The sequence below is a fragment of the Cynocephalus volans genome, chromosome 7 (genome assembly GCF_027409185.1).
Source record: "Cynocephalus volans isolate mCynVol1 chromosome 7, mCynVol1.pri, whole genome shotgun sequence".
In the NCBI taxonomy this organism is placed as follows: Eukaryota; Metazoa; Chordata; class Mammalia; order Dermoptera; family Cynocephalidae; genus Cynocephalus; species Cynocephalus volans.
The window spans coordinates 133,721,586-133,748,507 of NC_084466.1; the positions used below are offsets into that span (position 1 = coordinate 133,721,586).

Sequence of the window (26,922 nt, forward strand, 5' to 3'; positions counted from 1 at the left end):
TGTCAGCTAAATGCCATGTGGGGACAATCCTTGTCATGCCACTGGTTGGGCTGAGGCCAGAACTGCTTGCATCTTCCACAGTTGTACAGCAGTGGTGACATTGTTATGGTCTTCAGGGGGTGACCCAGGGTTGCTTCGACTAACGCACTTTGTATTCTGATCTTCTTGAAACTCAGGTGAGATAGTGAAGCATAGAAGGATGGGGGAGTCCTTCGGGTAGAGAGGCCCCAAGGGAAGACATTGCTGTGGTTCTTACAAATGTCTCTTGAGAGCAGAAACTGTAGACTGTTTCTCCAGATAATTCTAAGCCCTCCTCGCTGCCTCCATTTAGAAACAAACTTTGTGCTTGTTTTTCAAACCATGCCCCTACTCCCACCATCTCCCCTGCCCTTTTTCCCTTTCTTATCTCCCCGTTCCCCCACATCAGAGAAGAGTTAAGACAGCAGTTAGAAAGACTAATGATCTGGAAAGAAAATTAGACTCTTGGTCGAGAAGTCTCTCCCTCCAAAGTGCAGTTGTATTTTGTAGCCAGCAGGAGTGGTTGCTCCAAAAAGGACCTCTCCCTCACCCTCTCCTTTCCTTTTTGAGGACTCAGGACTGTTTTGCCTGCCTTTCTGAGGAATTCCAGGGGCAGTCCAATGCAGGAGGGGCAGGGCTCAAGATGTCCCCACCACACCTTCAAATAAATATATAAGCAGTAGCAAAGAAGGGCACAGAATCCTTGTTGCTACTTTAGAAGGGGTGGGGCTGAGAAACTTACTAAAGAACACAAAGTGCTGAGCAGGTGGATGGACTGTGTTTAAATGTTTTGAAGTGCGGATAACCACAGGGTTCAAATTCTCTTTCCCACCCCTTGTTAAAACAAAAGTCAAAGCTAGGCTGCCAAAAAGCCTCAGAGCTGCAGTTTGTTTTTCTGGGGCCCTGCCCAGGCAGCATCAGCTGTGGAAAGGAACAGAGTTGCCAATGGCCCCCTCTCAATTTGACAGAGCTGCCTGGGCCATTGACAGAGTGGACTCTGGAGCCTACAGAATTGGGCCACCAAAGCCAGGGATGGAGTGTTAGGGATGGGGAGGCCCAGTTGGCAGGAGGTAGTCTGGGAAGCAGGCGCTTCACTCCAAGGGTTTAGAGAAAGTCAGAAGAGCCGCACAAATGGCTAGTTCTCTCTCCAGTTATGATCAGCTGGGGAAAGGAGGAGACCAGACAGAGACCAGGGTCTAGACAAGAAGAAAAGACTCTCCATCATACAAACTGGCACATGCCTTCTAGGTTCTGGAGGATGAGGACTATAAAAGCAAAACGTTCCTCTCATCTGTGCCCAGAAGTGGCTTCTTGGTCAGGAAATGTCCAATGCATATTCTGTCTCTCACAGGAATTCCTCTGGTTTTCCTCCTAATTAGGATCATGGCCTCTGCCTGATGTGTATAGGAGAGAGGCTGAATGTTGGAATGAACCCCTGAAGTTCTCATCAAAACTGCACTTTTTGTTGCTTTAAGCCCTGTTCCCTCTAATTGCTGCTCAACTTTGCCTGAAATGTGAAAGTAATTGGGCTTTGGGTTGGTTTCTCACCCTACCCCCTTCCTTTGGAAGAAAAAAACCTCAGCCAGGAAATCCTTGGCAGAGTTTTTGTCCAACAAGGTACCTCCTTAATTATAGTTGCCTACAAGAAAGGCCTCAGGAAAAAAAAAAATGCCATTTCCATCCACCCTTTTACCTCTTCTAAGCTGAATTTTTCTGCATGCTGAGGATTGTCAAACGTATACACACACTTTACACAGACACACAAGCATGCACAGACCTGTTTTGGCTAGCATCCTTTCCCCCATGTCTGTTCAGTCTATTGTAACTTAAACCAGTTATTGGGCCTTCATGACGTAGGATCTGAAGATTCTGTCTTACCAGTGCAGTGGTTGAGGCTATAAGGACCTGGTCAACATTACTGTTATCGCCATGCATTTTTATGGCACCTGTACTTTAATTTATTATCCCATCATTTATTCATTCAGCAAACCCTATTCCAGTGGTCCTAAACATTCACAGGCATCAGAATTTCTTGGAGGGCTTATTAAATAAACTCACTGAGTTTTTTTTTTTTTTTTAAAGATGACCGGTAAGGGGATCTTAACCCTTAACTTGGTGTTGTCAGCACCACACTCTCCCACGTGAGCCACGGGCTGGCCCCTAAACTCACTGAGTTTTTGAGGTGGATCTGAGAATTTGTAATTCTAATAAGTTCCAAGTTGATGCTATGGGCTCATCTATGCTAGAAACTGTAGGGGAGACATAATTTCTGTCATCAAGAAGGTAATCTATCAGAGAGAGGAGATATGACAAGATGTCCAACTAGTAATGCGAAGTAGAGGTGGAATGTATGTGCCAGAACTGTTCTGAATGTTCAAAAGGAGACTTTGCTTTGGCTGGACAGGATTCAGGGCAGGCTTCATGGAAGAGGTGGCATTTGAAGTGGGCCTTAAAGCGTGGATAAGATTTATACACGTGGAGAAGGGAAGGACTTCCCAGGCAGAGGACTTCCCAAGGCCCTTTGGGAAAGAATAGAGTATGCATCTCGCTGTTGACTGTTACCCTGGGGCTGCAGGGCTTGCCTAGGAACAAATGGGAGATGAGAACACTAATGTGGATGGAATGCTCCCAAGTGCCAGGCACTAAGTAGGGTCTTCATCCGCATCATCTCATTTCACCTCAGGAACAACCCTACTAGGTACACATGTCATCCCCATTTCATGAGGCTGAGGACATTAAGGAATTGCTCAGTCAGTTGCAGCTAAGAAGTAGTAAAGTCAGCCTCTCTCCAAAGCCACTCTCCTTCCAGGACTCCAAGCACCAGCTGGAAAGGGGATGGGCCCAGGTCACTGATGGGCTCAAATGTCTGATTAAGAATCTTCTATGTGCATGTTTAATTTCTACCTTCTAATTTCTGCCTTTTAAAATTTCAATCTTTTCCATGAAGAGTATCCATGTGGAAAAGATAGAACAAAGGAGAAAACCAAGACAGGGCAGTCTAGGACAGGGTAGTCCAGGAACATGCTCAAAGCCAAAAAGCCTGAAGCCAGATCTCCTGATTCTCATCCCTGGACTCTTTCCCCTCACCAAGCTACATTTTCCAGGGGGAGGCCAAAGTTGGGAATTTCTGCCCCTGAGATAATTTGGGGGAATTTCACTCAGGCATCAGTTTTCCCTGGTTTGGGCATTAGTGGGGAGAGAGGAGTGTTTCCGGACAGTGGAATTTCCCTGAGAGTGACATGACTATTAGCAAATGCCATCAGTGCTGCCCAGCTTGTTTTTCACATGCTAATTTTTTCTTTGTAGTTTGTCTTAAGATTCCCATTGTTGAGCTGCTCTTAAGGAAGGCCCATGTTTTTTGCTGACCTTAGCAGGTTGGTCAGTGGGGAACTGGGGCCTCTTTCCAAGCCCCGATTGGACCCCAGCTCCCTAGTGGAGTGGTCTGGGCCTCTGGACAAAGGCAGATTGATAAATAGCAGGTGGGCTGGTATCAGGTCACACAGTACCTTGTTCATGGCAGGGGCTCAATAAATAGGAGTTGACTGATTTTCCCATAATTTTTGCCAGGAACAGAACCTAAAAGCAGACTTTAGACTTGTTCCTAAGCCATGTTTCTTTATGGAATACTTTTTGAAAGTTAAAAGGGAAATTGAAAGGTAATCCTTTCCATCTGTGGTTATGCTTGTTACAACAACAATAACAATAATGAGCTAGAGAACTTACCATATATCAGGTATGGTTCTGGGTATTCTACATATATTATCTCATTTAGTCTTCACAATGACCAAGTAAGTTAGAGACCACTTACAGATAAGGGAAGTAAAAACAAAGTGACCAAGGTCACAAAGCTAGAAATTGGTTTTGTGAGGTGGGATTTGAACACAGGCCATCTGCTTCTTTTCTTTCATATCAGCAGTCATGCTTATAGGAAAGTGGGCCAGTCTTTCAGATGAAGTTGCAAGTCTTCGAAGTCTTCATTTCCCAATTTTAGACCTTTTCCACAGTGGCAGTGTCAGGAGCTCCTGCTGAGAGCTGTTAAGGGCCAGGAAGTCACCCACTTCTATCCTGTGAGATAGAAGAGCTAAGTTACAGTATGCTTTGGCTTCCTGTTGGGGAATTTCCTGCCAGTTAAGGAGTGGTGTTTTCCCAAGTTTGTAGTGAACTCTGGGGCACATGACTCAGTTCCTACATTGGACTGTGATTGTTTTTAAAAACATGTTTTCCATTTTGCCTAGCATGACAAATGCTCCCCACAGTGAGGTCACAACTTTCAAAGTTATCATTGAGGAATATAGCCTCTGAGTAGATATGTGTTTGGGGGAGCAGGGTGGGAGGGTCATATTTCTGTATTTCTCGTATGCAACTTTCATTAGGTTTTATTCTAAACTCTCTTCCTTGTTTTTGAAATCTAGCTAAAAGATTAAAATTTTGCCCAATTTCATAGGGACTACTCTAAATATTTCCCCTTTTAAAGTTGATAGGACATGACTTTGACTATATTGCCTCCTAAGAGAATCAGATTTGTGAGGGCCAGATCAGAATGTCTTCTGCCTTACTTCTCATCAAATGGGACCAGCTCATTAGGGGTATCTTCTAAAACCCCATCTTTCCACTAGACCCATTTTTTTACTGAGTTAGTTTTCCCCCAGTTTTTTTTTTTTTTTTTAAAAAGATGACCGGTAAGGGGATCTTAACCCTTGACTTGGTGTTGTCAGCACCACGCTCACCCAGTGAGCGAACTGGCCATCCCTATATGGGATCCGAACCCGTGGCCTTGGTGTTATCAGCACCACACTCTCTCGAGTGAGCCACGGGGCCGGCCCATCCCCCAGTTTTGATTCACACAAAATTTCGATTCATTTGTGGTTCTATTAAAAATGAAGAAATCAGAACCCGGTTTGAGACTAATATAACATCACAGAGCTGATACATGGTAGGGATAGTTTTTCTACCCATAATATCAAATAAAAAGAAGTAGGCTGGTAGAATTCCAATAAGCATATGAGTTTTCTCGTGCTATGTTAGACGTGATGAAGGTAACTGTGCCAAAGGTATGTGTTCCAGTTGTCTCTTCCTTCAGTCTCCTTTTGCCCCTCCTAATTTTACTTAAAAAAAAGAAAAAAGTCTTCTTTTTCTATTATACTTGTAGTTCAGTGGATCATAGCCTTTTTCTGGATCAAGCATTCCTTTAAGAATCCGATGAGCACTTTTAATCCTCTCCCTCAGAAAAGCCTATAAACATGCCACAGTAGTAGGGATAGGCTAGGATATGCTGCAGAAACAAACAAGTCCAAATCCTAAGGGCCTAAAACAACATGTTTATTTCTCACTCATACTGTCCATTAAAGGTTGGATGGGAGCTTTGTTCCCACTTCATCATCCTCTGGGATCCAGACTGAACCTGAAGTCAACATTTGGAACATTGCCAATTGTCATGGCAGAGGGAAGACCAATGGAGGGTCTCTTACAACAGCAAGAAATGTTCTGGCATCTAAGTGATGTACATCACTTCCAGTCCCAATTCATCAGTTAGAATTAGTCCCAGAGCCTCACCCAGTTGTGAGGGGCCAGAAATTCAAGACTACCTACATGCACAGAAGAGGGAAGGAGAACCAGAATTATTTCATGAACATGAAAACCAGTGCCTGAGATTTTTCTTATTAAAAGAATGGATTTTTAAAAATAACAGTATAAAAACTGAGAAATACTGCCTTAGATCCTATATATTGCAGCATAAAATTAGAAATTGATTTACATTTAGATAAAGCTACTGAAAAAATGACTTAGTGGGGTATAAGAAATAGTAGAGTTAGATGCTGATTATCTGATGAACAGATGAGACAATGTACTTTTAAAAGTATAAAAACATGGAAGTATAAAGGATTGTGAGATTATGCTGAAGAAGTAAGAGAAGTATAGGTAATACAAAATAGTCGTCATCCCAGAATCATCTAGACTTGCCTCCAAAATAGGTGTGGAGCAAGGCTCTTAGGCAGAATGCATCATGCTCCTTCATGCTCCTCCCTCTAGCCCAGCCCCACACTAGGAGATGTGATGTAAACACATCCGGTAGCCAGGTCATTCCCATAGTTCCTTTCTAGCCTCTTTTCCCTCCTCCAAGGGTTCTTCTAACAGTGTTTTTAGTCTTATGATAGCTGACACTCATAGGGAAAGAAACATAAGCTAAGTTAAGCGAGTTGCAGTAGTGAATCTGGGAAGGACCAACAGGAAGACTTCTAACTTCAACTTATGCTCTCTGGTTAGGAATGAGGGTTTTTCTGTCTGCTGATGGGTAAAAGGGAAAAAATCCTCCGTTGGTTGTCCTCTGCCTGTTCTCTTGTTACCAGGCCTCAGCATGAAGGTTTGGTTGAACACTGACATCTGCTGAAAGCAATTAGGTGTCCTGGCATAGAGCGGCCGGCAAGCCTGGGCTGGGAGGCTGTATCACATCCGTCTCACTTGGTAGAGGGCAGCTTTGTGGGGAGACTCAGCAGGAATACCCCAGGGAGACAGAGAAAGAGCTGTTGCAGACACCACACCCTGAATGTCAGTGAGATCTTTTGGAATATTATGTGTATACAAATGTGGAAAAAAATCAGGGATATATTCGTTTACAAGTCTGTTTGGGGGAGGGGGAGGCGTGTTTTCTTTTTTTTAACAATGTTAACTTGATTTAACTCAGCTTGGAAAGAGATACATCTGGAAATACTTAAAAAAAATTTAAGCACAAATTTATAATTACAAAACAGATGATTAAAAAAATACATGTAGTATTTATAATGGAAAAAATTAAAGTTATTCAGGAATAGAGAAGAAATGAGCAATAATATAATCTATTCTCATTTAACAACAACTCATCTTAAAATTATTCCCCAGATAAACTTTTTATTGAGAAAAAACATTTTTTCTACAAGGAAATACATGTTTATCTTAGAAAAATTAGGAAATGCAGATAAGCAAAAATGAAGGAGCTGGTACCAGAAAATCTACTGTCCTGTCATCCAGAATAACATCATGATTAGCTTCCTGATCAGCCTTCTTCTTTTTCTGTCCCTATATACATTTTTAAAGAAAACTTTGGGATCATATTTTATACTGCTTTATAATCTGTTTTTTTCATTTAATATCAGAACTATGTCAAAGGTAATATTCATAATGTGAATAATTTTTTAAATGATTCAATTATTTCATTATATGGTTACATTCCCAGAGGAACATAACCTAGGCAGAAATTAATTTATTAATTTTTTAAAGATAAAAACCAACAAAAATAAAATCAGTCACAGATACTTTATTTTACCTTTTTTTTTGTGGTAAAACATAACATAAGAATCTCCATTTTAAGCACTTTTAATTATACAACTGTATAGAATTAATTACATTCACAATACTGTGTAACCACTACCTCTATTTCCAAAAAAATTATGGAACACTTTATGAATTTGCATGTCATCCTTGTGCAGGGGCCATGCTAATCTTCTCTGTATGTTCCAATTTTAGTATATGTGCTGCCAAAGCATTACTAGTCACAGATATTTTAAAATCTTAATTTGTTTCTAGTTTTATAATTTGAAAGAAAAAAAATAGTGGAGAGAAGAAAATTTAAATTTCTCACAGTCCTGCTACTTAAAGATGTCATTATTTTTGTGTTTTTCCTTTCACTTTCCTCCCTATACATGTGTATGTGTGTGAGTGTGTGTGTATATATATATATATATTTTTTTTTAATTAAAATTGCTTGTTAATTTAAAAATATTTAAAAGCCTTTTCTGCATACATTTGAAATTTGGGGAGCGGATCTTATATTGGGGTTTGCTGAGATTCTCTGAGTATGACCCAAGAGATGGCATAGTGGGAATTGAAAGCTGTGAGCCACATCCTCTGTCCCTCCACCTTACCCTGAAGCAGAGAGAAAGAAGGCGGCTGCTAGTGGCCCTGAGTCTCATGCAAGTGCAGGCCAAAGGGAGGTGGGAGCAGATTGTTTGTGGCAGTGGAAGATGGAATTGTACTAGATTATATCAGAGCAAAGGAAGTCATTTTCACTCTCTAGGGAAGAGGTGGACCTGAGGCACTTAGAATTTTTCCACCTGTAACTTCAGCGATTCTTGTATTACAGAGGCATACATGGTAGAGAAAAGCCCCTGATTCTTGTACTACAGAGACATACGTGGTAGAGAAAAGCCCCTGTTATATTAAGAGAACCCTAAGAATTCCTTTATCAGGAGGCACCTCTGAGGCCCCTGGCAATTGCTAATCTCCTGAGTTGTGGAGGGAGGTGGGGAGAGGGGCACCAAGAAAGTCTGAAGCACTTTCTCAGAGATCTCTTAAGAGAGGAAGAGGACACTGTCCTGAAAGGTGAGCATATTTAATGCCCATAAAACCTAAACTACAGGAGGACCGATCAGTGTTGCTGGAGAGATGGCTTTCCCCAGGGTGCCTCCAGAGACCCAGGAACTCAAGATCCCTGGAGGGACTCTGGAGTAAATGACCTCCTTTGCTGTCATCAGTCTTACATCCATGTGTCTTTCACTCTGGTACAAACATTTATGAAAATTGAACACAGGTCTTAAATGTGAATTAACTGGGTGAGGCCTGACAGCTCCAATTTCAACCACATGGGCACTGTCCAGGGACCTCCTTGTTCTGGGAGCTGCCTCCTCTGGCTGGTACTCACTGTGTGTGCACGCCTTTCTGTCTTGCCTCCTCTACCCCTAGGGTTCTGGCTGGTGTGGACCATCATCATCATCCTGAGCTGCTGCTGCGTCTGCCACCACCGCCGAGCCAAGCATCGCTTGCAGGCCCAGCAGCGGCAACATGAAATCAACCTGATCGCCTACCGGGAAGCCCACAATTACTCAGCGCTGCCATTTTATTTCAGTACGTACACCAAAAGCCACCCTCAGGAGCTCAGGTGCACAGACCCAGGGCCCAGACTGTATACTGCCAACGAGGACCCCCATGGACATGGTGGTTTGCCTGCCCTTGTCCTGCACAGCGCAGGTCTCGAGAATACAGGGATAAGGGGGCGCTCCTTCAACACAGAGGAGCAGGTGCTATGGATGCAGTTCCCTGAAGCCACTGGGCCATTCCAGAGCTCACAGTGGCTGGGTTCTGGCCAGGTCTCTGCTCCTTTAGCAGATTTTTTTTTTTTTAAGGAAGGTAGTGAATCAAGATTTGGAGTTCAATGGCCTGAATTCTTCCCAGTTTGCTTAATGCCATGTTATAGGCCTGAGCAGGCTGCCTTGAAAGAGGCAGGTGTGGGGGTAGCATTGGGACTTCCTGAGAACCAAAAAACTTGGTGACTCACTGAAGAGCACTCCCTGGCCTTCCCTGGGTTTCCTTCCACATGACCTCTCAAATGGTCAGTGGAGACCCAACTGTGCAGCCTGTCTAAAACCATTCTGCAGTGTCTTCTATGAAATAAAATGGTCACAATTCTTTGAATTCTACATTTAGAAGGGTTAAGTGCTTAGCACAGTGCCTGGCATATAGTAAGTGCTCAGTAAATGCTAGTAATTATTGTTCCTCAGGGCACTCCACACATTCAAAAGGTAACTCACCTGGCATGTTGTTAATAAGCCTTGCATGACAGAGGATCCTCACCCTTTGCTGGTAACCAGCCACTCTTGATCAAAGTCAAAGTGAAGCTCAGTTTGTCTTTCTAGGCCACTCTCATGAGTGAGAGAAACAACATAGATTGCTAACCTCCCAGAAAAAGACCCTCTTCATGATACATCTGGAAGGGTGGAAGAAGGAAAAAAATGGTCAGGAAGTCATAGTTATAATCTCTGAGGCCTATGGGACTTAGATGGAGGACACAGTATGAGCGAGAAACATGAGACTTGTGTGCATGTGGAAATAGGTCCATTCCAGACAAATTATTTCTTGGCTATCCACCACATTTGCTTAACCCTCTGCCTTGACTCCTGATGGGAAGTCCTTACCTATGAAGCAGATTTAGGGGCTCTCAGATGTCAAGAAGCTAGATTAGGTCACTCCCAAACTGTCCCCCTTTCTCTGCAACATTGCTCACAGCCCTCTCCCCTGCCCATAACTAAGAGCTATAGCTGTCACTTGGTAGGTATGCTGGGGTGGAAGAGATAGTGCGTATGTTTAGTGTGAGCTTTGTAATCCTTCCTAGAACAATTCCAGTGCAGTAATTTCTCCTCCCTACCTCCCCATTTTAGGGTTTTTGCCAAACTATTTACTACCTCCTTATGAGGAAGTGGTGAACCGACCTCCAACTCCTCCCCCACCATACAGTGCCTTCCAGCTACAGCAGCAGCAGTTGCCTCCACAGTGTGGCCCTGCAAGTGGCAGTCCCCTGGGCGCTGATCTCACCAGGGGCTCCCAGGGGGCACAGAGCAGCCCCTTGTCTGGGCCCAGCAGAAGCAGCACGAGACCCCCGAGCATCACTGACCCTGAGCCCTCCGATGTGCCAGCCAACCGAGCAGCCACCAAAGCCCCTGGAATGGAGCCTAGTGGCTCTGTGGCCAGCCCGGGGGAGCTGGACCAAGGGGCCTTCCTGGACAAGGATTCTGAATGTAAGGAGGAGCTGCTGAAAGATTACAGCTCTGAGCACGGCAGCACACCCCCTGACAGCAAAGACAAGACACCTGGGAGACATCGCCGCTTCACAGGTGACTCGGGAATCGAGGTGTGTGTGTGCAACCGGGGCCACCATGACGATGACCTCAAAGAGTTCAACACGCTCATTGACGATGTTCTGGATGGACCCCTGGACTTCTGTGACAGCTGCCATGTGCAGCCTCCTGGTGATGAGGAGGAAGGCCTCTGCCAGCCCTCCGAGGAGGAGGCTCAAGAGCCTGGGCACCCCCACCTAATACGGCCACCCGCATGCCTGCTGCTGAACACCATCAACGAGCAGGACTCTCCAAACTCTCAGAGCAGCAGCTCCCCCAGCTAGAAAAGGCCCTGCCTGCACCCGAGAACTCAGCAAAGCAACCAGGGTAGGGGAGAACCACGAGAAAAGCATTAAGTGACTTTCAAAGAGAGTGGTACAGCCACTTTCTTTTTTTTTTTTTTTTTTTCTTTTTTCCTCCTCCCCTGCATTTTCGTGCATCACTAGGTACAGTTTGAGGTATAGATGCCTCTCCCCTGACAAAACCACAGTGTTGTGGTGGGCTGAGAAGTTGGTTCTGTGACTCATTCCTTGTACCCCACTCACAATCCCTTTTTTCCCCTTTTCAAATCATATCTCATCTACCTGTTTGGTTCAGAGAGATGTGTGTTTTAAATGCCCCAGGGAAGGGGGCTGGACTTGCCCTGAGATGATTCTTGGTGATGGAGTGAATTTATGCTCTGGTTTTTGTTTAAGGAAACTTTGCTGTGTCTCAGTCCAGGAGAGGCAGGCATCTTGGCCCTGGGTGAAGGAAGCCCACGGAGGCCCAGAGATTGTCACCTGTGGCTGCCAGCGTCCTTAGAGCTGGAATTGGGCTAACCCTGTGGGAGGATGACAGTGGATGACCTTATGGTAGGTTGGTAGGGGGCTTGTGGATCTCTTCAATTCCATGTGACAAGCTCGGTGCACCACTGTGCATCCTTGAGGGCTCCTGTCCAGCAGGCTCTGGCTGGCTGCAGACTGGTTCAGCTGTGGAAAATTATACTTCCTTCTCTTTGGTTTTTCTTTTAAAAACAAACAACAAAAGCCAGCTGAAAACAAGAACCTTACCAGTGGGTAGACAAGAATTCTCTTCTGGAAAAGGGAAATTTATGGCTCTTTCCCAAATTGGCCTTGAAAGAGCCTGACTGGAGTTGAGCCAGAAGGAGGTAATTTGTGTGAAGGCTTGCGTGGGGGCTATCTTGGGAATTTCTGTGAGCCAGAGGCCCCAAGCCATGGTGGTGGATAGAGGTGCAGCTTTCTGCATCTCTGCCCTTTGGTCTGTGCCCACAGGTGACCGATGTCCTCCTTCCACTCAAGCGCACACTCTGTGGGCCCTCATGTCTCACTGTCCATATGAACAAACAGACTGAGAAAGCCGTGGGTCCTGAGAAAGGGCAGCCCCGTAACCTGGCTCTCACACAGTATTTTCTCTTGGAATCTGAATAAATTTTTGTTGTTGTTGTTGTTTTAAACTGACCACTTGGAAGAAATACCTTGGTTATCTGTGGTTTTCAAGCCCTGTCCCTACTCCCACCCTTTTTGAGTGGGGTGACTAATTTTTCTGTGGTGTATGTAAGGAGTCTAAGTGGCCCCTTTGGATCCAGGTAGGAGGGTAAAGGCAGCCGTCCAGAAGGCCGGCAGGATTCTTATTACCGTTGTTTGGCTTCAGATAACCAGTTGAGCTTTGATAGGAATAATCTGAATGGAGGAAGCAAACAGCTGAAACTAACATTCCTCATCCAGCCATGTTCATATAAGAGTTTGGTTCTTTCCCCACTCTTGAATGAAGATATTCAGACTAGGCATTGACGTTTTGGTAAGAAAGGAAAAAACAAAACAAAACATATATATATATACACACACGTATATCCAAAACCAGACAAATCCAAGGCTGTGAGGTGAACGAGTGTCTGCGTTTGGATTCCACAAAACCAAAATCCATGTCGAACAAAGTGAAGTTCATACATAATGACTTTTTGGATGTCCTGTGTGTGTCTGTCCACTGTGTGTGAACCCCAAGCCCTGTTTTCCTGTGAAGATACTTTGAATGGCAGCCATTCTGCTCGCGTTAACCACATGTCTGCAGCAAAATATGGCCCTCTCAAGGTAATTTATTTTACGCATTTACTGTTTACTGAACAAATGTCTGACTGTGTACTCGGGTGTATTCAGCAGCAGCATCGACGGCAGCTCCCTGTGCTTGCCAGAGATACTGTGCTCGAAGTAGAGATTTTACTCTGCTCCTCACTGCGATTTGCACATTGCTTCGTGGATACTCAGAGGCCTGTGTTGTGTTCCCTGTAAATGGAAACATGCTCTGAACCTGTCTGCCTCCCTCAGCTGCTCCTGGACCTCGGTATCAGCTTCCAGGGGGCTGTCCACAACCACTTGGGACAGAAGACCATGGTGTAATTTCAGATAGAAGCTTGATTGGCTCTTCAGTGACAAGCTTGGACTAGCTATGGCCCAGACGTGGGCTGTGCCCAGAATTGCCAGGAGGCTTTGGTGGACACCACAAGGCCACAGGGCTCACCTCCCTTTACTGAGTTACAACAGGTGTGAGCAAGCTGGCATGTGGCCAGAGTGGCTGGGGTGCAGCAGCCCTTGGATGTCTTTCCTTCCGCCTTTTTTTTTTTATAATCCCAAACCACTCTGAAATGTCTCGAAGTTCTACCAAAATGAATCCTCCTTCAGTTAACTGATCAAATGAATAAATTCCTGCTCTCTCAAGTTTCTTTCCCCAGTTAGAGTGGGGAACTAGTCTGAGCATTAACTGTTGGATTCACTGCAGCGTCCTACCCTAAAGGCATGAGAAGAAGACAGTGCAACCTGCTGAGCTGGCCTTGATTCCGGAGTCACCTTCTGGCCCCTGCCGCAGGAGGCTACCCGTTTCTCTTCTCTCGGAGAGGGATAGAAATAATTGGAGAAATAGGTAGGGGGCCAGGGAGATTTGACTGAGTCTGGTTTTCCAGGTGAATGAGAAGGAAGGGCTTGATAGAGGGCATGGTGCTACAGTCAGAAGATTTGCAAATGCTAACACATTCCTGTGTGAGGCACATCACCATTTGTCAGTTATTGTGCATATGTGTATTTTAAGCAATAAGATTCAGCTGGTCAGACTTTTCTGGGCAGTCTTGGTGACACATTTCCTGTGCTGTGATTGTTCTGAAGACAGAGTGGCTCTAACCACTGTGAGAAGCCCAAATAAAAATCAGTCCCCAAAATTCTGCTCTTTTTTCTTGCAGCACTTTGTTCCTTTTTCCTCTTTGACTTTGGGGAATCACACCTCAAGATCAAACCACAAGCACTTTTACCTTCTCCACGCAGTCTGAGAGGTGTGGCATAGCATTTGATGACAGGGTCCTGGGCCAAACAGAAACCACAGGGCCAGGACAGGCTGGATAATGCTGCTGAGTCCACACTTTGTCCTGAGGAATTTTCCCCCAAACCCTCTCTCTGTCAAGGGTATGTTTCTCATGTTTGTAGTACTTTGTAAAGTCTCACAAGCAGGTTAAAATCAGACCTAAAAAAACAGAAACTAAGTTTTGTCCGATACCCCATAGCTAAAACATTTCAAAGGAAGCAAGCATTCCAAGAGGTCTCTTTTGTTGATATGATAGAAATGGTGGGGGGGCTGCTTGGCCTTCGAATTTAATACACAAGATATTTATGGAGTTGCCCACCTTGTGCCCAACACTGTGCTGAGTGTTAAGGACAATGTGAAAGAAATGTATAAGACAAGGCCCTGCCCTTATAGTTAGGAAGACAAAATATACCCATGTGAGGTAGTTAACAATAGAAGGTAGGTTGAGATAAAGTGAGCAGCACAGATTCAGAGACTCAGGGAGTAGTGGGGGATAGTTTGATGTCTTTGAATGCCAGGCAGAAAGTCACAGAACTGATTTTTAGGTAGTTGGGGAGCCACCATTGTGCCAACATCTGTCACTGTGGGCCAACGATTTTTTCCTAAGACAATGAGAGTTCCTTAGTTCATTTAACCCTCTGTTTAAGACCATCCTCAGACCTTTGAGTCAGATGTAAGTCCCTACTCAAAGACCATGGGAAGGCACGGGCTGCTGCCTCTGCCCAGAAAGGAGGGCACCGCTACCCAGAGCAAGACTTCTTTGGGCCACCTGCAGGTGAGCAAAACAAGGTGCTGCACCTTCTAGTCACCCTCCTGGCAGGGATTCCTGACTCCCCAAGTGGAGTACTCACTAATGGACTGGGGCCCTGGGGGTGCTGGCAGTGAATGTTGACCTCTAGGTCCTGGCCTCACCTAGCAGTCAGCTCTTGTTCCTTAGAGTCTGGTGTTAGCCAGCCATGTCCCCACCCCTGTCTTTGACCCTGGGCCAGAGGACACTGTCCTGGCCCCTCAGTGACTCTAGTGGGATGGTTGCTGCCTTGTTCCTTCCAGACTGTGGGGCTCCTTTTGGCAACCCCAGTGGAGCTGTACTAGCATCTACGGACAGTTCTGTTCTAAAACCACAGGAAAGAACTAGGGGAGGTACATCACTCCTGCCTTCCTTAAACTAATGTCTGAGTAGCACAAAAACAAAATGGAACAACTCCTGTGGGCTCTTTGCCAGAGGCTGTGCATGTACCCTTGATGCCCAGGTCTGTAGGGCCCCCTCATTGTACCCCAGGCTCCTGGATCACTGAGTTCCTCATTTCTCTAATGATGGGTGGGGGTTGGTTGTCTCTATTGCTCCAAGTGACCAAGTTCAGGTAGAGACAGGATCCATGCCCTTAAGCACAAAAGAGAGTAGTTTTGATGAACAAGAATTTCAAGAAACTCCCCATCCTCCAGTTTCCTCTGTTTCAAGCCAGGGGGCAAAAGCCAGGGTTTGACGCAGGAGAAGGAGGAGAAAGTGGGTTTGGCTGACTGTTGGCCAGCTGCTGCTTGCTGAACCTGCTGGGAAGGGCTGTGGGTCTTGGGAGCTGTCTGAGTTCCAGCCTGAGGGTATGTGACTGGCCTTACTTAAGAGCTGAGCCTCTATTGAGCACCTGCCATGTGCTAGGCATTGGGATTGCAAAGATGTCTCAAACTTGGCTCCTCTACAGAAGAGAGGAAGAAAGGCACACAAGCAGTTTAAGAACCACGTGGTGAGTGCCATAAAGTGTGTGTGCACAGGATGCTATGGAACAGAATTTAGCCCAACTGAGGGTTCAGGGCAGGCTTCCTGGAGGATGTAAGTCTAAACTGAGCTTTCAGGTAAAGAAAGGTGCAAGGGAATTATAGGCAAACATTTGTTGTGCAGATTACTGAGTGCCTATTATGTGCCAGGTGCTGAAAAGCATAAAAGCACATGGGAGGCCTAAAACGGGAGACTGTGTGTCATGTGGGAAACTGAGCAATTTAATCTTTCTAGGTAATTGCATTCTGGGAAGTAGCAAGAGATAAAGCTGGAGAGGTAAGCAGGTAATAAAAAGATTTTGGTTTAATTTGTCGTTATTGTTTTATTTATTGACTGTTTACACAATGCTGGGTCCTGTCTAAGCATCTTAGCTACATTTTCTTATTTTGGCCTCAAAATAGCTCTCCAAGGTATAGGACTATAATTATTACTGCTTTATTAATGGGCTCGAGGCATTCAGAGGATTTAACTAACTTGTGCTCAGATCACACAGCTAGAGAGCAGCAGAGTCAGGACTTGAAGCCAGAGCCCATGCAGTTAACTAGTAGGCCAGACAGTGACGGGTTACAGTGTTGGTGCTCACAAACTGTGTGAAGAACTGTGAATGCTTTTCAAAGGTGAGGGAACCAAAGAAAGGTGTACAGGGAGTAACATGGTGAAGGACGAAGCAGACACTGTTTCCTTGGGAGCTACTTTGTGCCCTCTCCCCTCTTGCCAGCATCATACGCCCCCTTGAGGCCCCCACACCTGGCCAGGCTTCACTTCCAAGAGCCCCTCAGTAGCCTCACAGCTGGGGTAGATGGTGCCTGCTTCAAGTTCAGACCAATGTTAACTTCCACAGGGAGGGCATAGCCCTTTGCTAACATTGTAAAATTCTCGGAATTAAAGCTGTTTGGATCTTCTTTGTGTCTCTTCGTTGAAAGAGTGTTTTGCTCTTCCTCAAAGGAGATAAAAATAGAGCTTTCTGTGTTTGTAAGGGAGAGAAGAGGATTTTTGTTTGATCTGAAATTTCTCCTCACCCTGTGTAAGACTATTCCTCATCATAGTTTAATATTCCTTTCATTTCGTGTTTTCTCACCAAGAAGTCTCAGGAAACCCAATCCAACTGGAAAATGTTACAAAACACCCTCTGTGTTGGACCCATGAAAAGAGTTTGTCTTTGGGCTCTCCACCCACTTCCCAGCTGTCAGCCTGCCCTGGCTCTGGGGGGATGGAGCTTGCAGATGGCAGGCCAGGGGCTGCGGGTGGGCCCTGCAGGGTCGCTGGAGCTGCAAGGATGACTTCCCCAAGGTCCTGTCCTGTGGATGGACGCGTCTGTGCACACCTGCTCCCCCTCCTGACCGAGCTGGAGGATTCCCTCAGAGAAGGACTTATTTTGTGGATCTGGATATAGACAATTATGATAAAGCCATTATTTATCGAGGCACTAAACATGCTATGTAAGTTCATATTTGATCCTCCCAGCAAAACTCTGAGGTCGGCACTATTTCTACACATACTTCAGCCCCTCAGCCCCATCACAGATGAGAAAACTGAGGTTTAAAAAGGCCAGGTAAGTTGCCCATGGTCACTTGGTCTGTAGATGATAGCACTGGGAGAATTTGTCTTCACAGCCTGGCCTTGTATCATCTGTAACTTCCGTCTGTGTGGGACTGTCCTGCTCACAGCCCTTTCTGCCTGCCTTCTTGACAGAGCCTCAGGTAATGGGCAGCACAGATGGTGAGTTACCCCACATAACACATGAGGAAACTAAGCATTAGGAAGTTAGCAAATGGCCTAAGATGGCCTAAGATCCAGGGCTAGGAAACTGGGGAGCCCGGGGACCAGCACCTGGGTGTCCCATTTTCTCCTCATCTAGTACTCATCCCACCCCACTCTATGGCTTCTGTGACTGGAAGCCTACCCTTCCAAGATGGGTGTTAATATCTGAGCGTGATTGCAGAGAGGTCTCATTTGCTTCACGTTTTATAACCACCAGAGGCCAACTGGAACATTCCCTCAGTCACCCACCCACACTCCACACCAAGGTTATGAGGGAGGGACTTCCCATCCTCCTCAGAAGGGAGATTCTGGGAGTTGCTTTTCTGAAGGATAGGAGCCGTCCATTTCTCCTGGGAGGGTTGCAGCTCACTAGAGCTGATTATTACATTTTTAGGAATTTTATGAGCTGTTTATTAAGCAGCCAGTTAAAAAATTATATAAGCCTATGGTTAAATAAGTTATATTAGAAACAAAGGTAATAAATACTCAAAGTGGATAATTTCCCAGTAATTTTCACTACACGTTACTGCTGTCTGTGCCTTCGAGATTTTTAACATCTATGTATCAGTATGGTGGAAATGTTATATAATGGCATTTACTATATAATTTGATAAAGGACATATGATGCCACTGTGCATCTCTTCTCAACTCTGTTCAGTGACATCATATTGGCAGCTTGAAATCGGTCATGTTGGGAGTATTTATGCCACAGTAATTGGCAAACAACAAATCAGGGCTATCCCCCCACTCTCACCCCTTAATAGAGTTGGTTGGTAAACATGTATTTACCATCACACCACTAGTTAAGGACAGTCTGAGGCTCTGAAGGTTACCGTGGGGTCTTGGCAAAGACCTTCCAGCTTTGCCAAAGATCTGGGCTTCTGTCTGCATAAGGAGATAGAGTTTATTAGACTTAGAGCATTTGATTCAGTCCTCTTGTGTGTCTGACCTACATGTCAGGTACTGATACGCAGGATAAAGAACATGAGAAGGCCCATTCTTGAACTCCAGAGATAAGAGGTTGGCAGTGTCCCTGGGGGACAGCATACCCATTTCAAGCGCAGGCAGATGCTCAGATGCGCATGGTGTTCAGTACCAAGGAGCAGAAGCTGAGTGCTAAAGGGGGACAGTCATGGTGGAATGGGGGTCATGCAAAATGTCTCTGAGCCTCAAGGAGTGTGGATTTCGATCAGCGGGGAAAAGGCCTTCTAGGCAGGGGAAGAGCATAGTTTGGGCAGGAGTCGGAATTCATGAGATCATTTCTGAAAGGACACTCAGCTTTTCTGAAAGGTTCGCTCTCAGGCCAAACATCCTGAGAGCCTTCTGCATGACCTCAGGAGACAGGTGGGAAAACCTGGCTGGCTCCTCATTGTGCATCACTGCAGTCCTGGGTTCTGGTCCCATCCCTGTTGCTAAATAGCTGTGTGACTTGGGGCAAGTCACACTGTCTCCCTCCCATGCCCCCTACGATGGCTCTCAGTTTCCCCATCTTCAGAATGAAAGGTTACTCTCTCATTTCCCTGCCATTCGGTGTTCTGATTCAATAGTTGAAGACTAGATGTTTACCATCCCAGTTAAACTCACTCACTGCTTGTACAGAGAACACAGGCCTTCTACTGATTATCTGTTCATCACTAGTCTACAAAATGCCTTTCAAATTCTGAGCAAATTTGAAATACTTGACTCTCCTCCAGCCCAATCCTGCTCCCCTCTGCTTTATGCTGAGGGTAGCTTGGTGCTAGCCCAGCAGCCAGCTGGTGGGAAACTGGGAGAGGGACGGGGGGAACCTTTAGTTTAACCTTTCCCTTCAGCTTACTCTGGTGTCAGCATCTCTCCCAGGCTGCTTGTAATGGGGGCTGGGGTCAGCCGCAGCTGCCCACAACTCTCCTATGGGCTCGTTAGCAAGGTCCCAGGGTCACTGGCTGGTGAAGGCCAAGACTGAGTTGGGGGGATAGTGGGGAATGGTCCACTACCACTAGACTAACAAAGCTCTTTTGAAGGAGGAAGGTGCTGCTATAATTGAAGACTTGGTCCCTCTCTCCTTGCAGGGGCTCCCTTGATTTCTTCTCTGTGAAAACTTACCCAGGCGGGGTCTCAGCCTTGCCCTGCTGGCTCTTCCAGAGCCTTCTGTCCACTCAGAGGGGAAGGACTGAGTTGTTGATGATCTGATCCTGATCTGGCTGGCGCCAGGGAACCAAGGATGGGGCCTCTCTCTAGGCTAAAGGGCAAGGGTCAGTTTCTCCCAAGACATTCTTCATTTGCAGACTGGCCAATGGCCAAGGTTTACAGATGCTGGTTTAAAGGAGTCTGGGATCCATTTTCTAGAAAGGAAGCATTTATAGACTTCCTGGGGTTTTTGAGTGGGTAAAAGGGGCTTGACCCAGGGACTGCAGCAGGAAGCAGCTGTAGAAACCCCTTCTTGGCAGTGTTTGCCCCAGAGAAGGATGAGGAAAAGCAGACTTGCTGGTCTTTGTGGACCAAGACAGAGGGACAGCAGTGGCATATCGAGTTTATGGGTTACACACAACACCCCCAAAACCAGATCCGTGAGGTATATGCGGCAAAGGCTGTTTGGATCAAAACAAACAGATCTGTTGTTGCTCTACTTTGAAAATATGAACTCAACGCTACCACTTTTCAGCGTTTCCACTTCTGTTGCCGTGGTCTAAACCACTATTGTCCTGTTTTACTGAACCTGCACACCAACCTCCTTCCTATCTGTTCTCCCTGCTCCATTCTCATGTCTCTACAGACCATTCTTCACGCAGCAACTAGGGGGATCTTTTAAAAATACAAATCACATAATTCCACTTACATGTGTTTAAAACCCTCCGGTGACTTCCTATCATATTTGGAATAAACACCTAAATTCCTTTCTGCTACTTACAAAGGCTCCCATCTCCCACTGTGACCCCATCAGGGGCCACTTCCCCCTTCATTCGCTTGGCTCTTGCCATGCTGACCTCTCCCACAGTGAGATTTTCACCTGCTGCTCCCTCAACACGGAGCACTTTCCCTGAGATCGTCACACCTTCCCAAGCCTTGTTTTAAGTGCCACCCCCCAACTCTGCCATCCTTTTATCACATCACTCGGTATAATTGACTTCAAAGCACTTATGAGTCTCTGAAATTCTTGTTTATTTGCCAGCCCTCACTAGAATGTAAGTTTCATGAGATCAGGAAGTTTGAATGTCCTGGGGCAGTGAATGGCACATAGTAGGTGCTCAGTAAAATGTCTGTTGAAAGAATGAGTAAGCAAATGAGTAATGAATGAGAAAAAGAGTTCAGTTGATGCTCATCACTGCTGTTGCTGCTGTCTGGAAAAGAAGGCAGAGTTGGCTGGGAGGAGGGAGAGATGGTGGGGAGGGAGGGAATAGCACCTCCAATTCTGTGCTGTGAGGCCACACAGGGTGGAGCTGGGGTGTTGGGTATGGCCTCTAGGTGCTACCCTCAGCATGGGCTTCCCTCCAGGCCTGGCGCACCTTGATCTTCACTTTGAAAGGATCAATCAGAAAGACCACTTTGGGGTTGCCCTCCAGGCCAGGCCGCTGCCCGTTGTCTGGCATGTCCAGGTCGAACCTCTGCAGCAACCAGGCCGTGATGAGGAAGAGCTCCTGGCGGGCCAAGAACTCACCTATGCAGGAACGGGGTCCCGCTCCAAACGGCAAGTAGCTTAACGTTGGTGAGATGAGCTGGCTCCCCGTTGGGTCCAAGAAGCGCTCTGTGGGCAAGGGGGGGCATCAGCCAGGGGCAAGGGCAGGGGTAAGTAGAGACAGGCTTCTGCCCTGGCTGAGGGGGAGACACGGCCCTGCCCGGGGAACCCCAGTCTGAAGAGGTAGACAGTCTTACTTGGGGGAACCCCAGCCTAAGGAGAGATACAGCCCTGCTCTCAGGGCCCTTAATGACACAGAGGAAATGAAATATTCAGGAAGGATGGAAAGGAGGCAGTATTAACAGATGAAAATGCCAGCATCCACGGGCAGAGTGGGCAGACTTAATGGGAAACAGATGCCTAGAGGACTTCTCAGAGGAGTAAATTTGCTGTTGGTTGGAAGTAGAGTGGGGTCCATGTAGTTGGAGCCAAGAGTTTTCTAGTAGCAAGCTTGGCAGAGGGGAAAAGATGCTGGGGCAGTGGAGCACAGAGTTCAGGCTGGCTGTGTGGCCCAGAAAGCAGGACAGGACAGGGACTCACCAGGCAGGAACTGGTCCGGCTGGTGCCACTCCTTCTCGTTATGATGCAGCGCCCACAAATTGATGATAACATGTGTGCCCTTGTCAATGGCAAACTCACCAATGCTGCCCCAGAGAGAGAGAGGAAAAGGGGGTCTGGAATATTGTCTTCCCTTTCCTGCTCAGCCCTAAGCCTCCATATCCCTCCACCCTGGGAGGAAAGGGCCCTTTACTCCCTTGTTCCCACTCATTCATCTGTTCCTCAGCTTCTGCCAGATTGGATCTGAATCCAGCCCTTCTCCAGCCCTTTCCTCCTGGCAAGTACTTATGTATTAACACTTGTGTCCACGGACATTCGTGTCTATCAAGGGTGTGTGACTGTGCATTTTGAGCAGGTGCATATATGTGTGCATATGCTACAGCTATTGGACTGGGTCAGAATGTAGAGTGCCCAGTCTTCATCTCAGACCACATGCCTCCAAGTTAGGTAGATCTGTGGATTAGTCAGTGGGTGTCAGTGGGTGGTGGATGCATTGATCGGTAGGGTCAGGGGTAGGATGATTGATAGCAGTCAATGGTTGACTAGCTATATGTTGACCAGCAGCTGTGGGTGGGGGGTACGGAGGGGGAGCCAGGCAGGTGGGCTGGCAAGCAGTGTTGGATACTTCCTAGTGCGGGATGTTGTTAGGAGGGAAGGCATACCTGGAGTCAACATTAGCCTTGTGGGGGATGAGCATAGGGGCCACAGGCCTAATGCGAAGCACCTCTCGGATGGTGGCCTCCAGCAGGACAAGGTGGTTCCGGTCGCTGATAGTTGGTGTACGGCTGAAACCTACATTCTGGTCAATCTCCTTCTGGATCTTCTTCTGCAACTGAGGCCCAGAGCAGGGTGGATGTGACCAGTGTGCTTAAGCCCAGGAGAAGCATGAGCTTAGAAGAATCCAGTTGTCACATCCAGAAGGCCTATTAAGACCTTCCCAGTGGTGGCTCTGCAGCCCAGGCCCTGCTTCCAGAAGATGGGGCAGCCCCACCCTGGGGTCAGAGCCAACCAGTGCTTGGGTAAGGGCTGGGGCAGGCCCAGTCTTCCTGTATAGAAGCCTGAGGGTATTACCTTTCCCTTTCTCTGGGGCCCAGAGGTTGGGCTGGCTGGGGTCTATGGTAGATGGGAAGACAGAAGTAGAGAGAAGCCCACCTGGGGATTATGCAGCAGGAAGGCCACAATCCACTTCACCACAGAGGTAGTGGTCTCCACACCAGCCCCAAAGATGTCCCCTATGGTGCTAAGAATGTGTTTATCTGAAAATATCTCTGAATCCTGGTCTTGGTCACTATTGTTGTTGTCTGAGTTCATCTTGGCTTGGATCAGTATGTCCAGCATGCTGGTGATAGAATCGCTGCTGAATTTCTCCTGGGTTGGGTGAAGTTGGGAAACAGTGTTAAGGAGGGAGCCCCATCTGCAATGCTCCTGCCGTATGTACTTCCACCCCAGACCGGAGATAACAAAGCTCCTTCCATTCAGAAATGGAGCGGGGCTGGGCAGGACCTATGAGCTTGTAGAGTAAGAGGCAGCACTGGGCCCTCTTTAAATGTGGGGGGTGGATAGATCCCTTATAGGATCCTTTTCAGTTCCTCATTTTCCCACCCCCATTCATTAATTTAGTTAGTTTTTATTGTGCACCTACTATGTGCCAGCTCTCTGCTAGGTTCTGGAGATCCTACAGTGTCCAAAATGGACCCCATCCCTGCTCTCATGACACTTTCAACCTAACTCAGACTCACATCTGCTCCATCACCTACCTTGTATTTTTCAAATATATCATTCAGCAGTTTATTTCGCATTTCAACATAATTCTTCAACTTCTCTAGGGCTTTGTTGGGGAAAATCTGGGGAGTAGAAAGAAATGTCAAATCCACCCCTTTTCCATTTTGCTTCTTCAGCTACCAGCATCCTTTCTGGAGGCAGATCCTAGCTTTCTGTCTCTGGAGAGTTCCTACTCCAACCCTGACCTTTAACCAAATTGGAAGACAAGATGGGGACACAGAATGGGATCATCAATGAAACTAGGACAATTCCAAACAAGGGAGGAAGGAGTGGTCTCTGCTCCCTTTTCCCCACTTAATCAAACATCAAGCAATGACTCTGCTGTGTGTGCAGCCCTGAGGAGTAAAACAGACTTGAGTCTAAAGCTTTGGGCAAGTTCCTTAACCCTGCTAAGCCTGTTCTCTCATCTGCACAATGGGGATAATGAATCCTACCTCCAAAGGGAAATTCAGTGATGAATGCATGTAGAATGCTTAATACTGGCACATGGTCATTTGGAAAGTAAATGAGAGCCATTATCATGAATTAAGATGCATGATTAAAAAGCTGTACCTATTTATTTAAAGAGGCAAAGGTTTTAAGAGGCAGAGGAGGTAGAGGTCACTGTGGCTGAGGTAATCAGGGAAAAAGATGGGTCTGGATCTGTGCAGTAAAAGGAAGGAGGAATTAGAGACACTGTCAGGGTTTGCTGAGACCTGAAGGTGGGATCTGAAGGTAGGGCCTAGTCTCATCCTCACCTGCAACCAGGGGAATATGTCTACCACATTTTGCAGGCCCACAATATCCAGGATGCCTTCATTGTAATCCTGTATGGTCTTCAACACAGGATCCCCATTCTTGTAGGAGGTGTTGAAGCAGATCAAGCAGATTACGTTGGTTATCGTCATGAAGAGAGGCAAGGACAAATCTATGGACTGTCCATGGTGGGTGGCCAGCAAATCACACATTAAACTGATTTCCTGACATACTGAGAGGAGACAGAGGCAGTAGGGTGGGGAACGAATCAGCATCCTCAGCCCTTCTCTACCAGTTCCCTCTTTGCCAGGGCAGGGGACAGATAGCTGATTACCACTAGATGGCAGCAGTATCCAAGAAAAGGATGAACTGGGCCATCCATAATCCCTTTCCCCACTCCAACCCACTTCTCCCTCCAGCAGCCCCTGTAGGATCCAGCCCCAGACCCAGGGGCCAGACCCTCACTCACTGATCTTCTGTAGCTTCTGGTCGCCATCCTTGAAAAGGGCAAATGTGGCCAGCGCCAGCTTCCGATGCAGCTGCCAGTGGTCACCAGAGTCAGCAAAGGCGATTCCCTTCTGGTTGTTTGACAGGATGGCTAGAGTCGTCTTTGGAGAGTAGGCAAGGCTGTAGGAATCACACACCATCCACCCCTCCCTTTCCCTGGGCCTCCTGTGCTCATTTCCCTTCTCGGGGGAGAAGGCAGGTACCTGGCATGCTGACCCCCATATAGGGACATCCCTGCTCCACTCCACCACAGCTAAGGTCGTAGTAGGACAGGCCCGAAGGCCCCTACTCCCGATTCCATCAGAAAGACAGTATAGTGAGGAAAAATAAAGAGCCCTGACTTAGAATGCAGGAGTCCTGGGGTTCGGTTCATTGATAAGGAGACCTCTGGGCCTCTCTTTTCTCATCTGTTTCTGACCAGGGGAAGGCAGCTATGGATGAGATAAGGGCTCTGAATTGTGCCTGTCCTGGGAGCAGGGAGCAAGTGGGCTTGTAGAGATTGAAGACTGCCCAGACCCTACCTTACCCTGGGTCTTCTGGGGGGTGCTAAAGGCCCAGCTCATCTCATTTTTGTTTACCCTTCCATTTCAAGAAGGCTGCATACCCAACCACAAGCCCACATCTGAAGAGTGCAGATATTTTGACCACCCAGTCTCGACTTGGGCCGAGCTGCCTCCTCCCAGAGGCAACCCCCTGAAAAAATATGAGTTCAAAGCCTCCCTCTTCCATCCCTTGACCTCCAATCCCCTTCTGACTAGACTTGTCCATCCTTTCTGCTCTGGAGAGGAGCCCAACAGAGGTGGGAGCCAGGTAGTTGACCAGCAGACCTGGCTGTCTGGTCCGAGGGAAAACAAGTCAACCCTTGGCCTGATCAAAGTTAAGAGTCGGGGGGCCCTGCTGGGCGTGTTCAGGGAAGTACTTAGCAGCAGGGTGATTGGATGGGGGTGCATTGGCAGTGTTTCTGGATAGTTAGCACCCCTCCTCCCCTAGGAACACAACAGCAAGCTCAGTAGGACCATCAGCATCTCTGAAATGCTACTGTAGTTCAGCCCCCCCCCCCCATGAGCTGGAGCAGCTGGGGTCAGCTTTAGGGAAACAGCAATCCCAGCCCTCCCAGAGCCAGGCTACTTCTCTCCAGCACCTTCCCATGGAGGGCAGTAATCACTACTCCATTTTCCAAGAAGAGTAACATTAATACTGTCTATTTATGAAGTGCTGACTGTGCTGGGTGCTGGGCTAAGTGCTTTGTATGTACCTTCTCATTCTAGGCCCAGAGAGATTATCATCTAGTTTAAGGGTGAGATGAGTGGAGTTAGGGCTCCCTGACCCCTCAGCCCACTGTCACCACCCCTCCACCCCCAACCTCCTGGGCAGCCGGGTAAAGGAGGCCTTCCTTTAATTCTTCCTGCCTTCTTAGAGGCTGGGTGGAGCCTGAGGGGCCACTTCCCTCCCATCAGCCAACTAGTCTGTTTCCGGAAGAACTACAGGTTGTTGAAGCTGAAAGGGTCATTTCAAGCATGGTCCTGGCTGTAGAACCGAACAACCCCAGAGGGTGGTGTGGGAAGAGAGAGGATGGGCACAGCTTACCACGTAGGGCCGCCCGGAGAATTCCTTGCCCTTCTTAATAAGCACATCCCTGGCCAGCTGGTGGTGGCCGACAATCACTGTAGTCTTGGTACCCATACGAACAGAATAGATGGGGCCATATTTTTTCTGCAGCTTGAAGAAGTTGATGTGCATATGGCCATATCTGGGGATGAATGGCAGGCTACCCACCAGGGGCAGGAACGGGAGGCTCTTGGGGTACTTGGCACCACGGTGCTTTTCCTTGGACCAAAATAAATAGGCTAGGATGAGCAGCGAGAGAGCCAAGAGTGCCCACATGGTGGTCGGGTGCCGGCAGGCAGGGTGGACAGCTGTGGAGTGAGAGAGCTTCAGAATTCTAGGGTACAAGGAGGGTTTTTTAAGGGCTGCCCTGATCTTCACCTTGACTTTGTGTTATCTGTTGCCTTGTCAAAGTTTATCCTGGAGCAGAGCCAGGCCTGAGCCCTCTCCCAGAATGGGGCGTGAAGGGGAGTGGAGGCTTCCTCAAGGGCTGGCTCAACTCCAGGGCAAACCCCTTGGGGAGGAGCTAAGGAAGGGGAGGACAG

The 26,922-nt window shown here is 47.1% G+C and overlaps 2 protein-coding genes and 1 non-coding gene across 4 annotated transcripts in view; 1 reads left to right on the forward strand and 2 right to left on the reverse strand.

The window, feature by feature from the left end:
- WBP1L (WW domain binding protein 1 like) overlaps positions 1 to 13,866 on the forward strand; it is a 54,621-nt gene extending 40,755 nt beyond the window's left edge. For both annotated transcript variants that reach the window (XM_063102215.1, XM_063102216.1), the window contains exons 3-4: positions 8,734 to 8,895; positions 10,206 to 13,866. In XM_063102215.1, the coding sequence (XP_062958285.1) occupies positions 8,734 to 8,895; positions 10,206 to 10,945 (902 nt within the window). In that variant the 3' untranslated portion in view covers positions 10,946 to 13,866. The remainder of the gene's footprint in view (positions 1 to 8,733; positions 8,896 to 10,205) is intronic.
- Positions 7,437 to 7,538, reverse strand: LOC134382920 (U6 spliceosomal RNA). The gene has a single exon (XR_010024161.1). It is a non-coding gene; the product is annotated as a U6 spliceosomal RNA (small nuclear RNA).
- A 7,109-nt stretch (positions 13,867 to 20,975) lies between the features above and the next one.
- LOC134382687 (steroid 17-alpha-hydroxylase/17,20 lyase) lies at positions 20,976 to 26,656 on the reverse strand. Its single transcript, XM_063103425.1, has 8 exons — positions 26,360 to 26,656; positions 24,735 to 24,873; positions 24,268 to 24,497; positions 23,506 to 23,592; positions 22,901 to 23,116; positions 22,411 to 22,580; positions 21,731 to 21,834; positions 20,976 to 21,259 (listed from the first exon to the last, which is right to left on the reverse strand). Exons 1-8 carry the CDS (start codon positions 26,654 to 26,656, stop codon positions 20,976 to 20,978), a joined length of 1,527 nt encoding a protein of 508 aa, XP_062959495.1.
- Between the last annotated feature and the right edge of the window lie 266 nt (positions 26,657 to 26,922).

Bases quoted from the DNA above. Each gene is read 5' to 3' on its own strand.
- LOC134382687 (XM_063103425.1), bottom strand. From the start codon at position 26,656: ATGTGGGCACTCTTGGCTCTCTCGCTGCTCATCCTAGCCTATTTATTT. The intron at 24,498-24,734 runs GTGAGTGAGGGT...GTCTCCTCTCAG, and splicing joins CCAGAAGCTACAGAAGATCA to TATGTCAGGAAATCAGTTTA. The intron at 23,117-23,505 runs GTAGGTGATGGA...CACCCAACCCAG, and splicing joins ATATATTTGAAAAATACAAG to GAGAAATTCAGCAGCGATTC.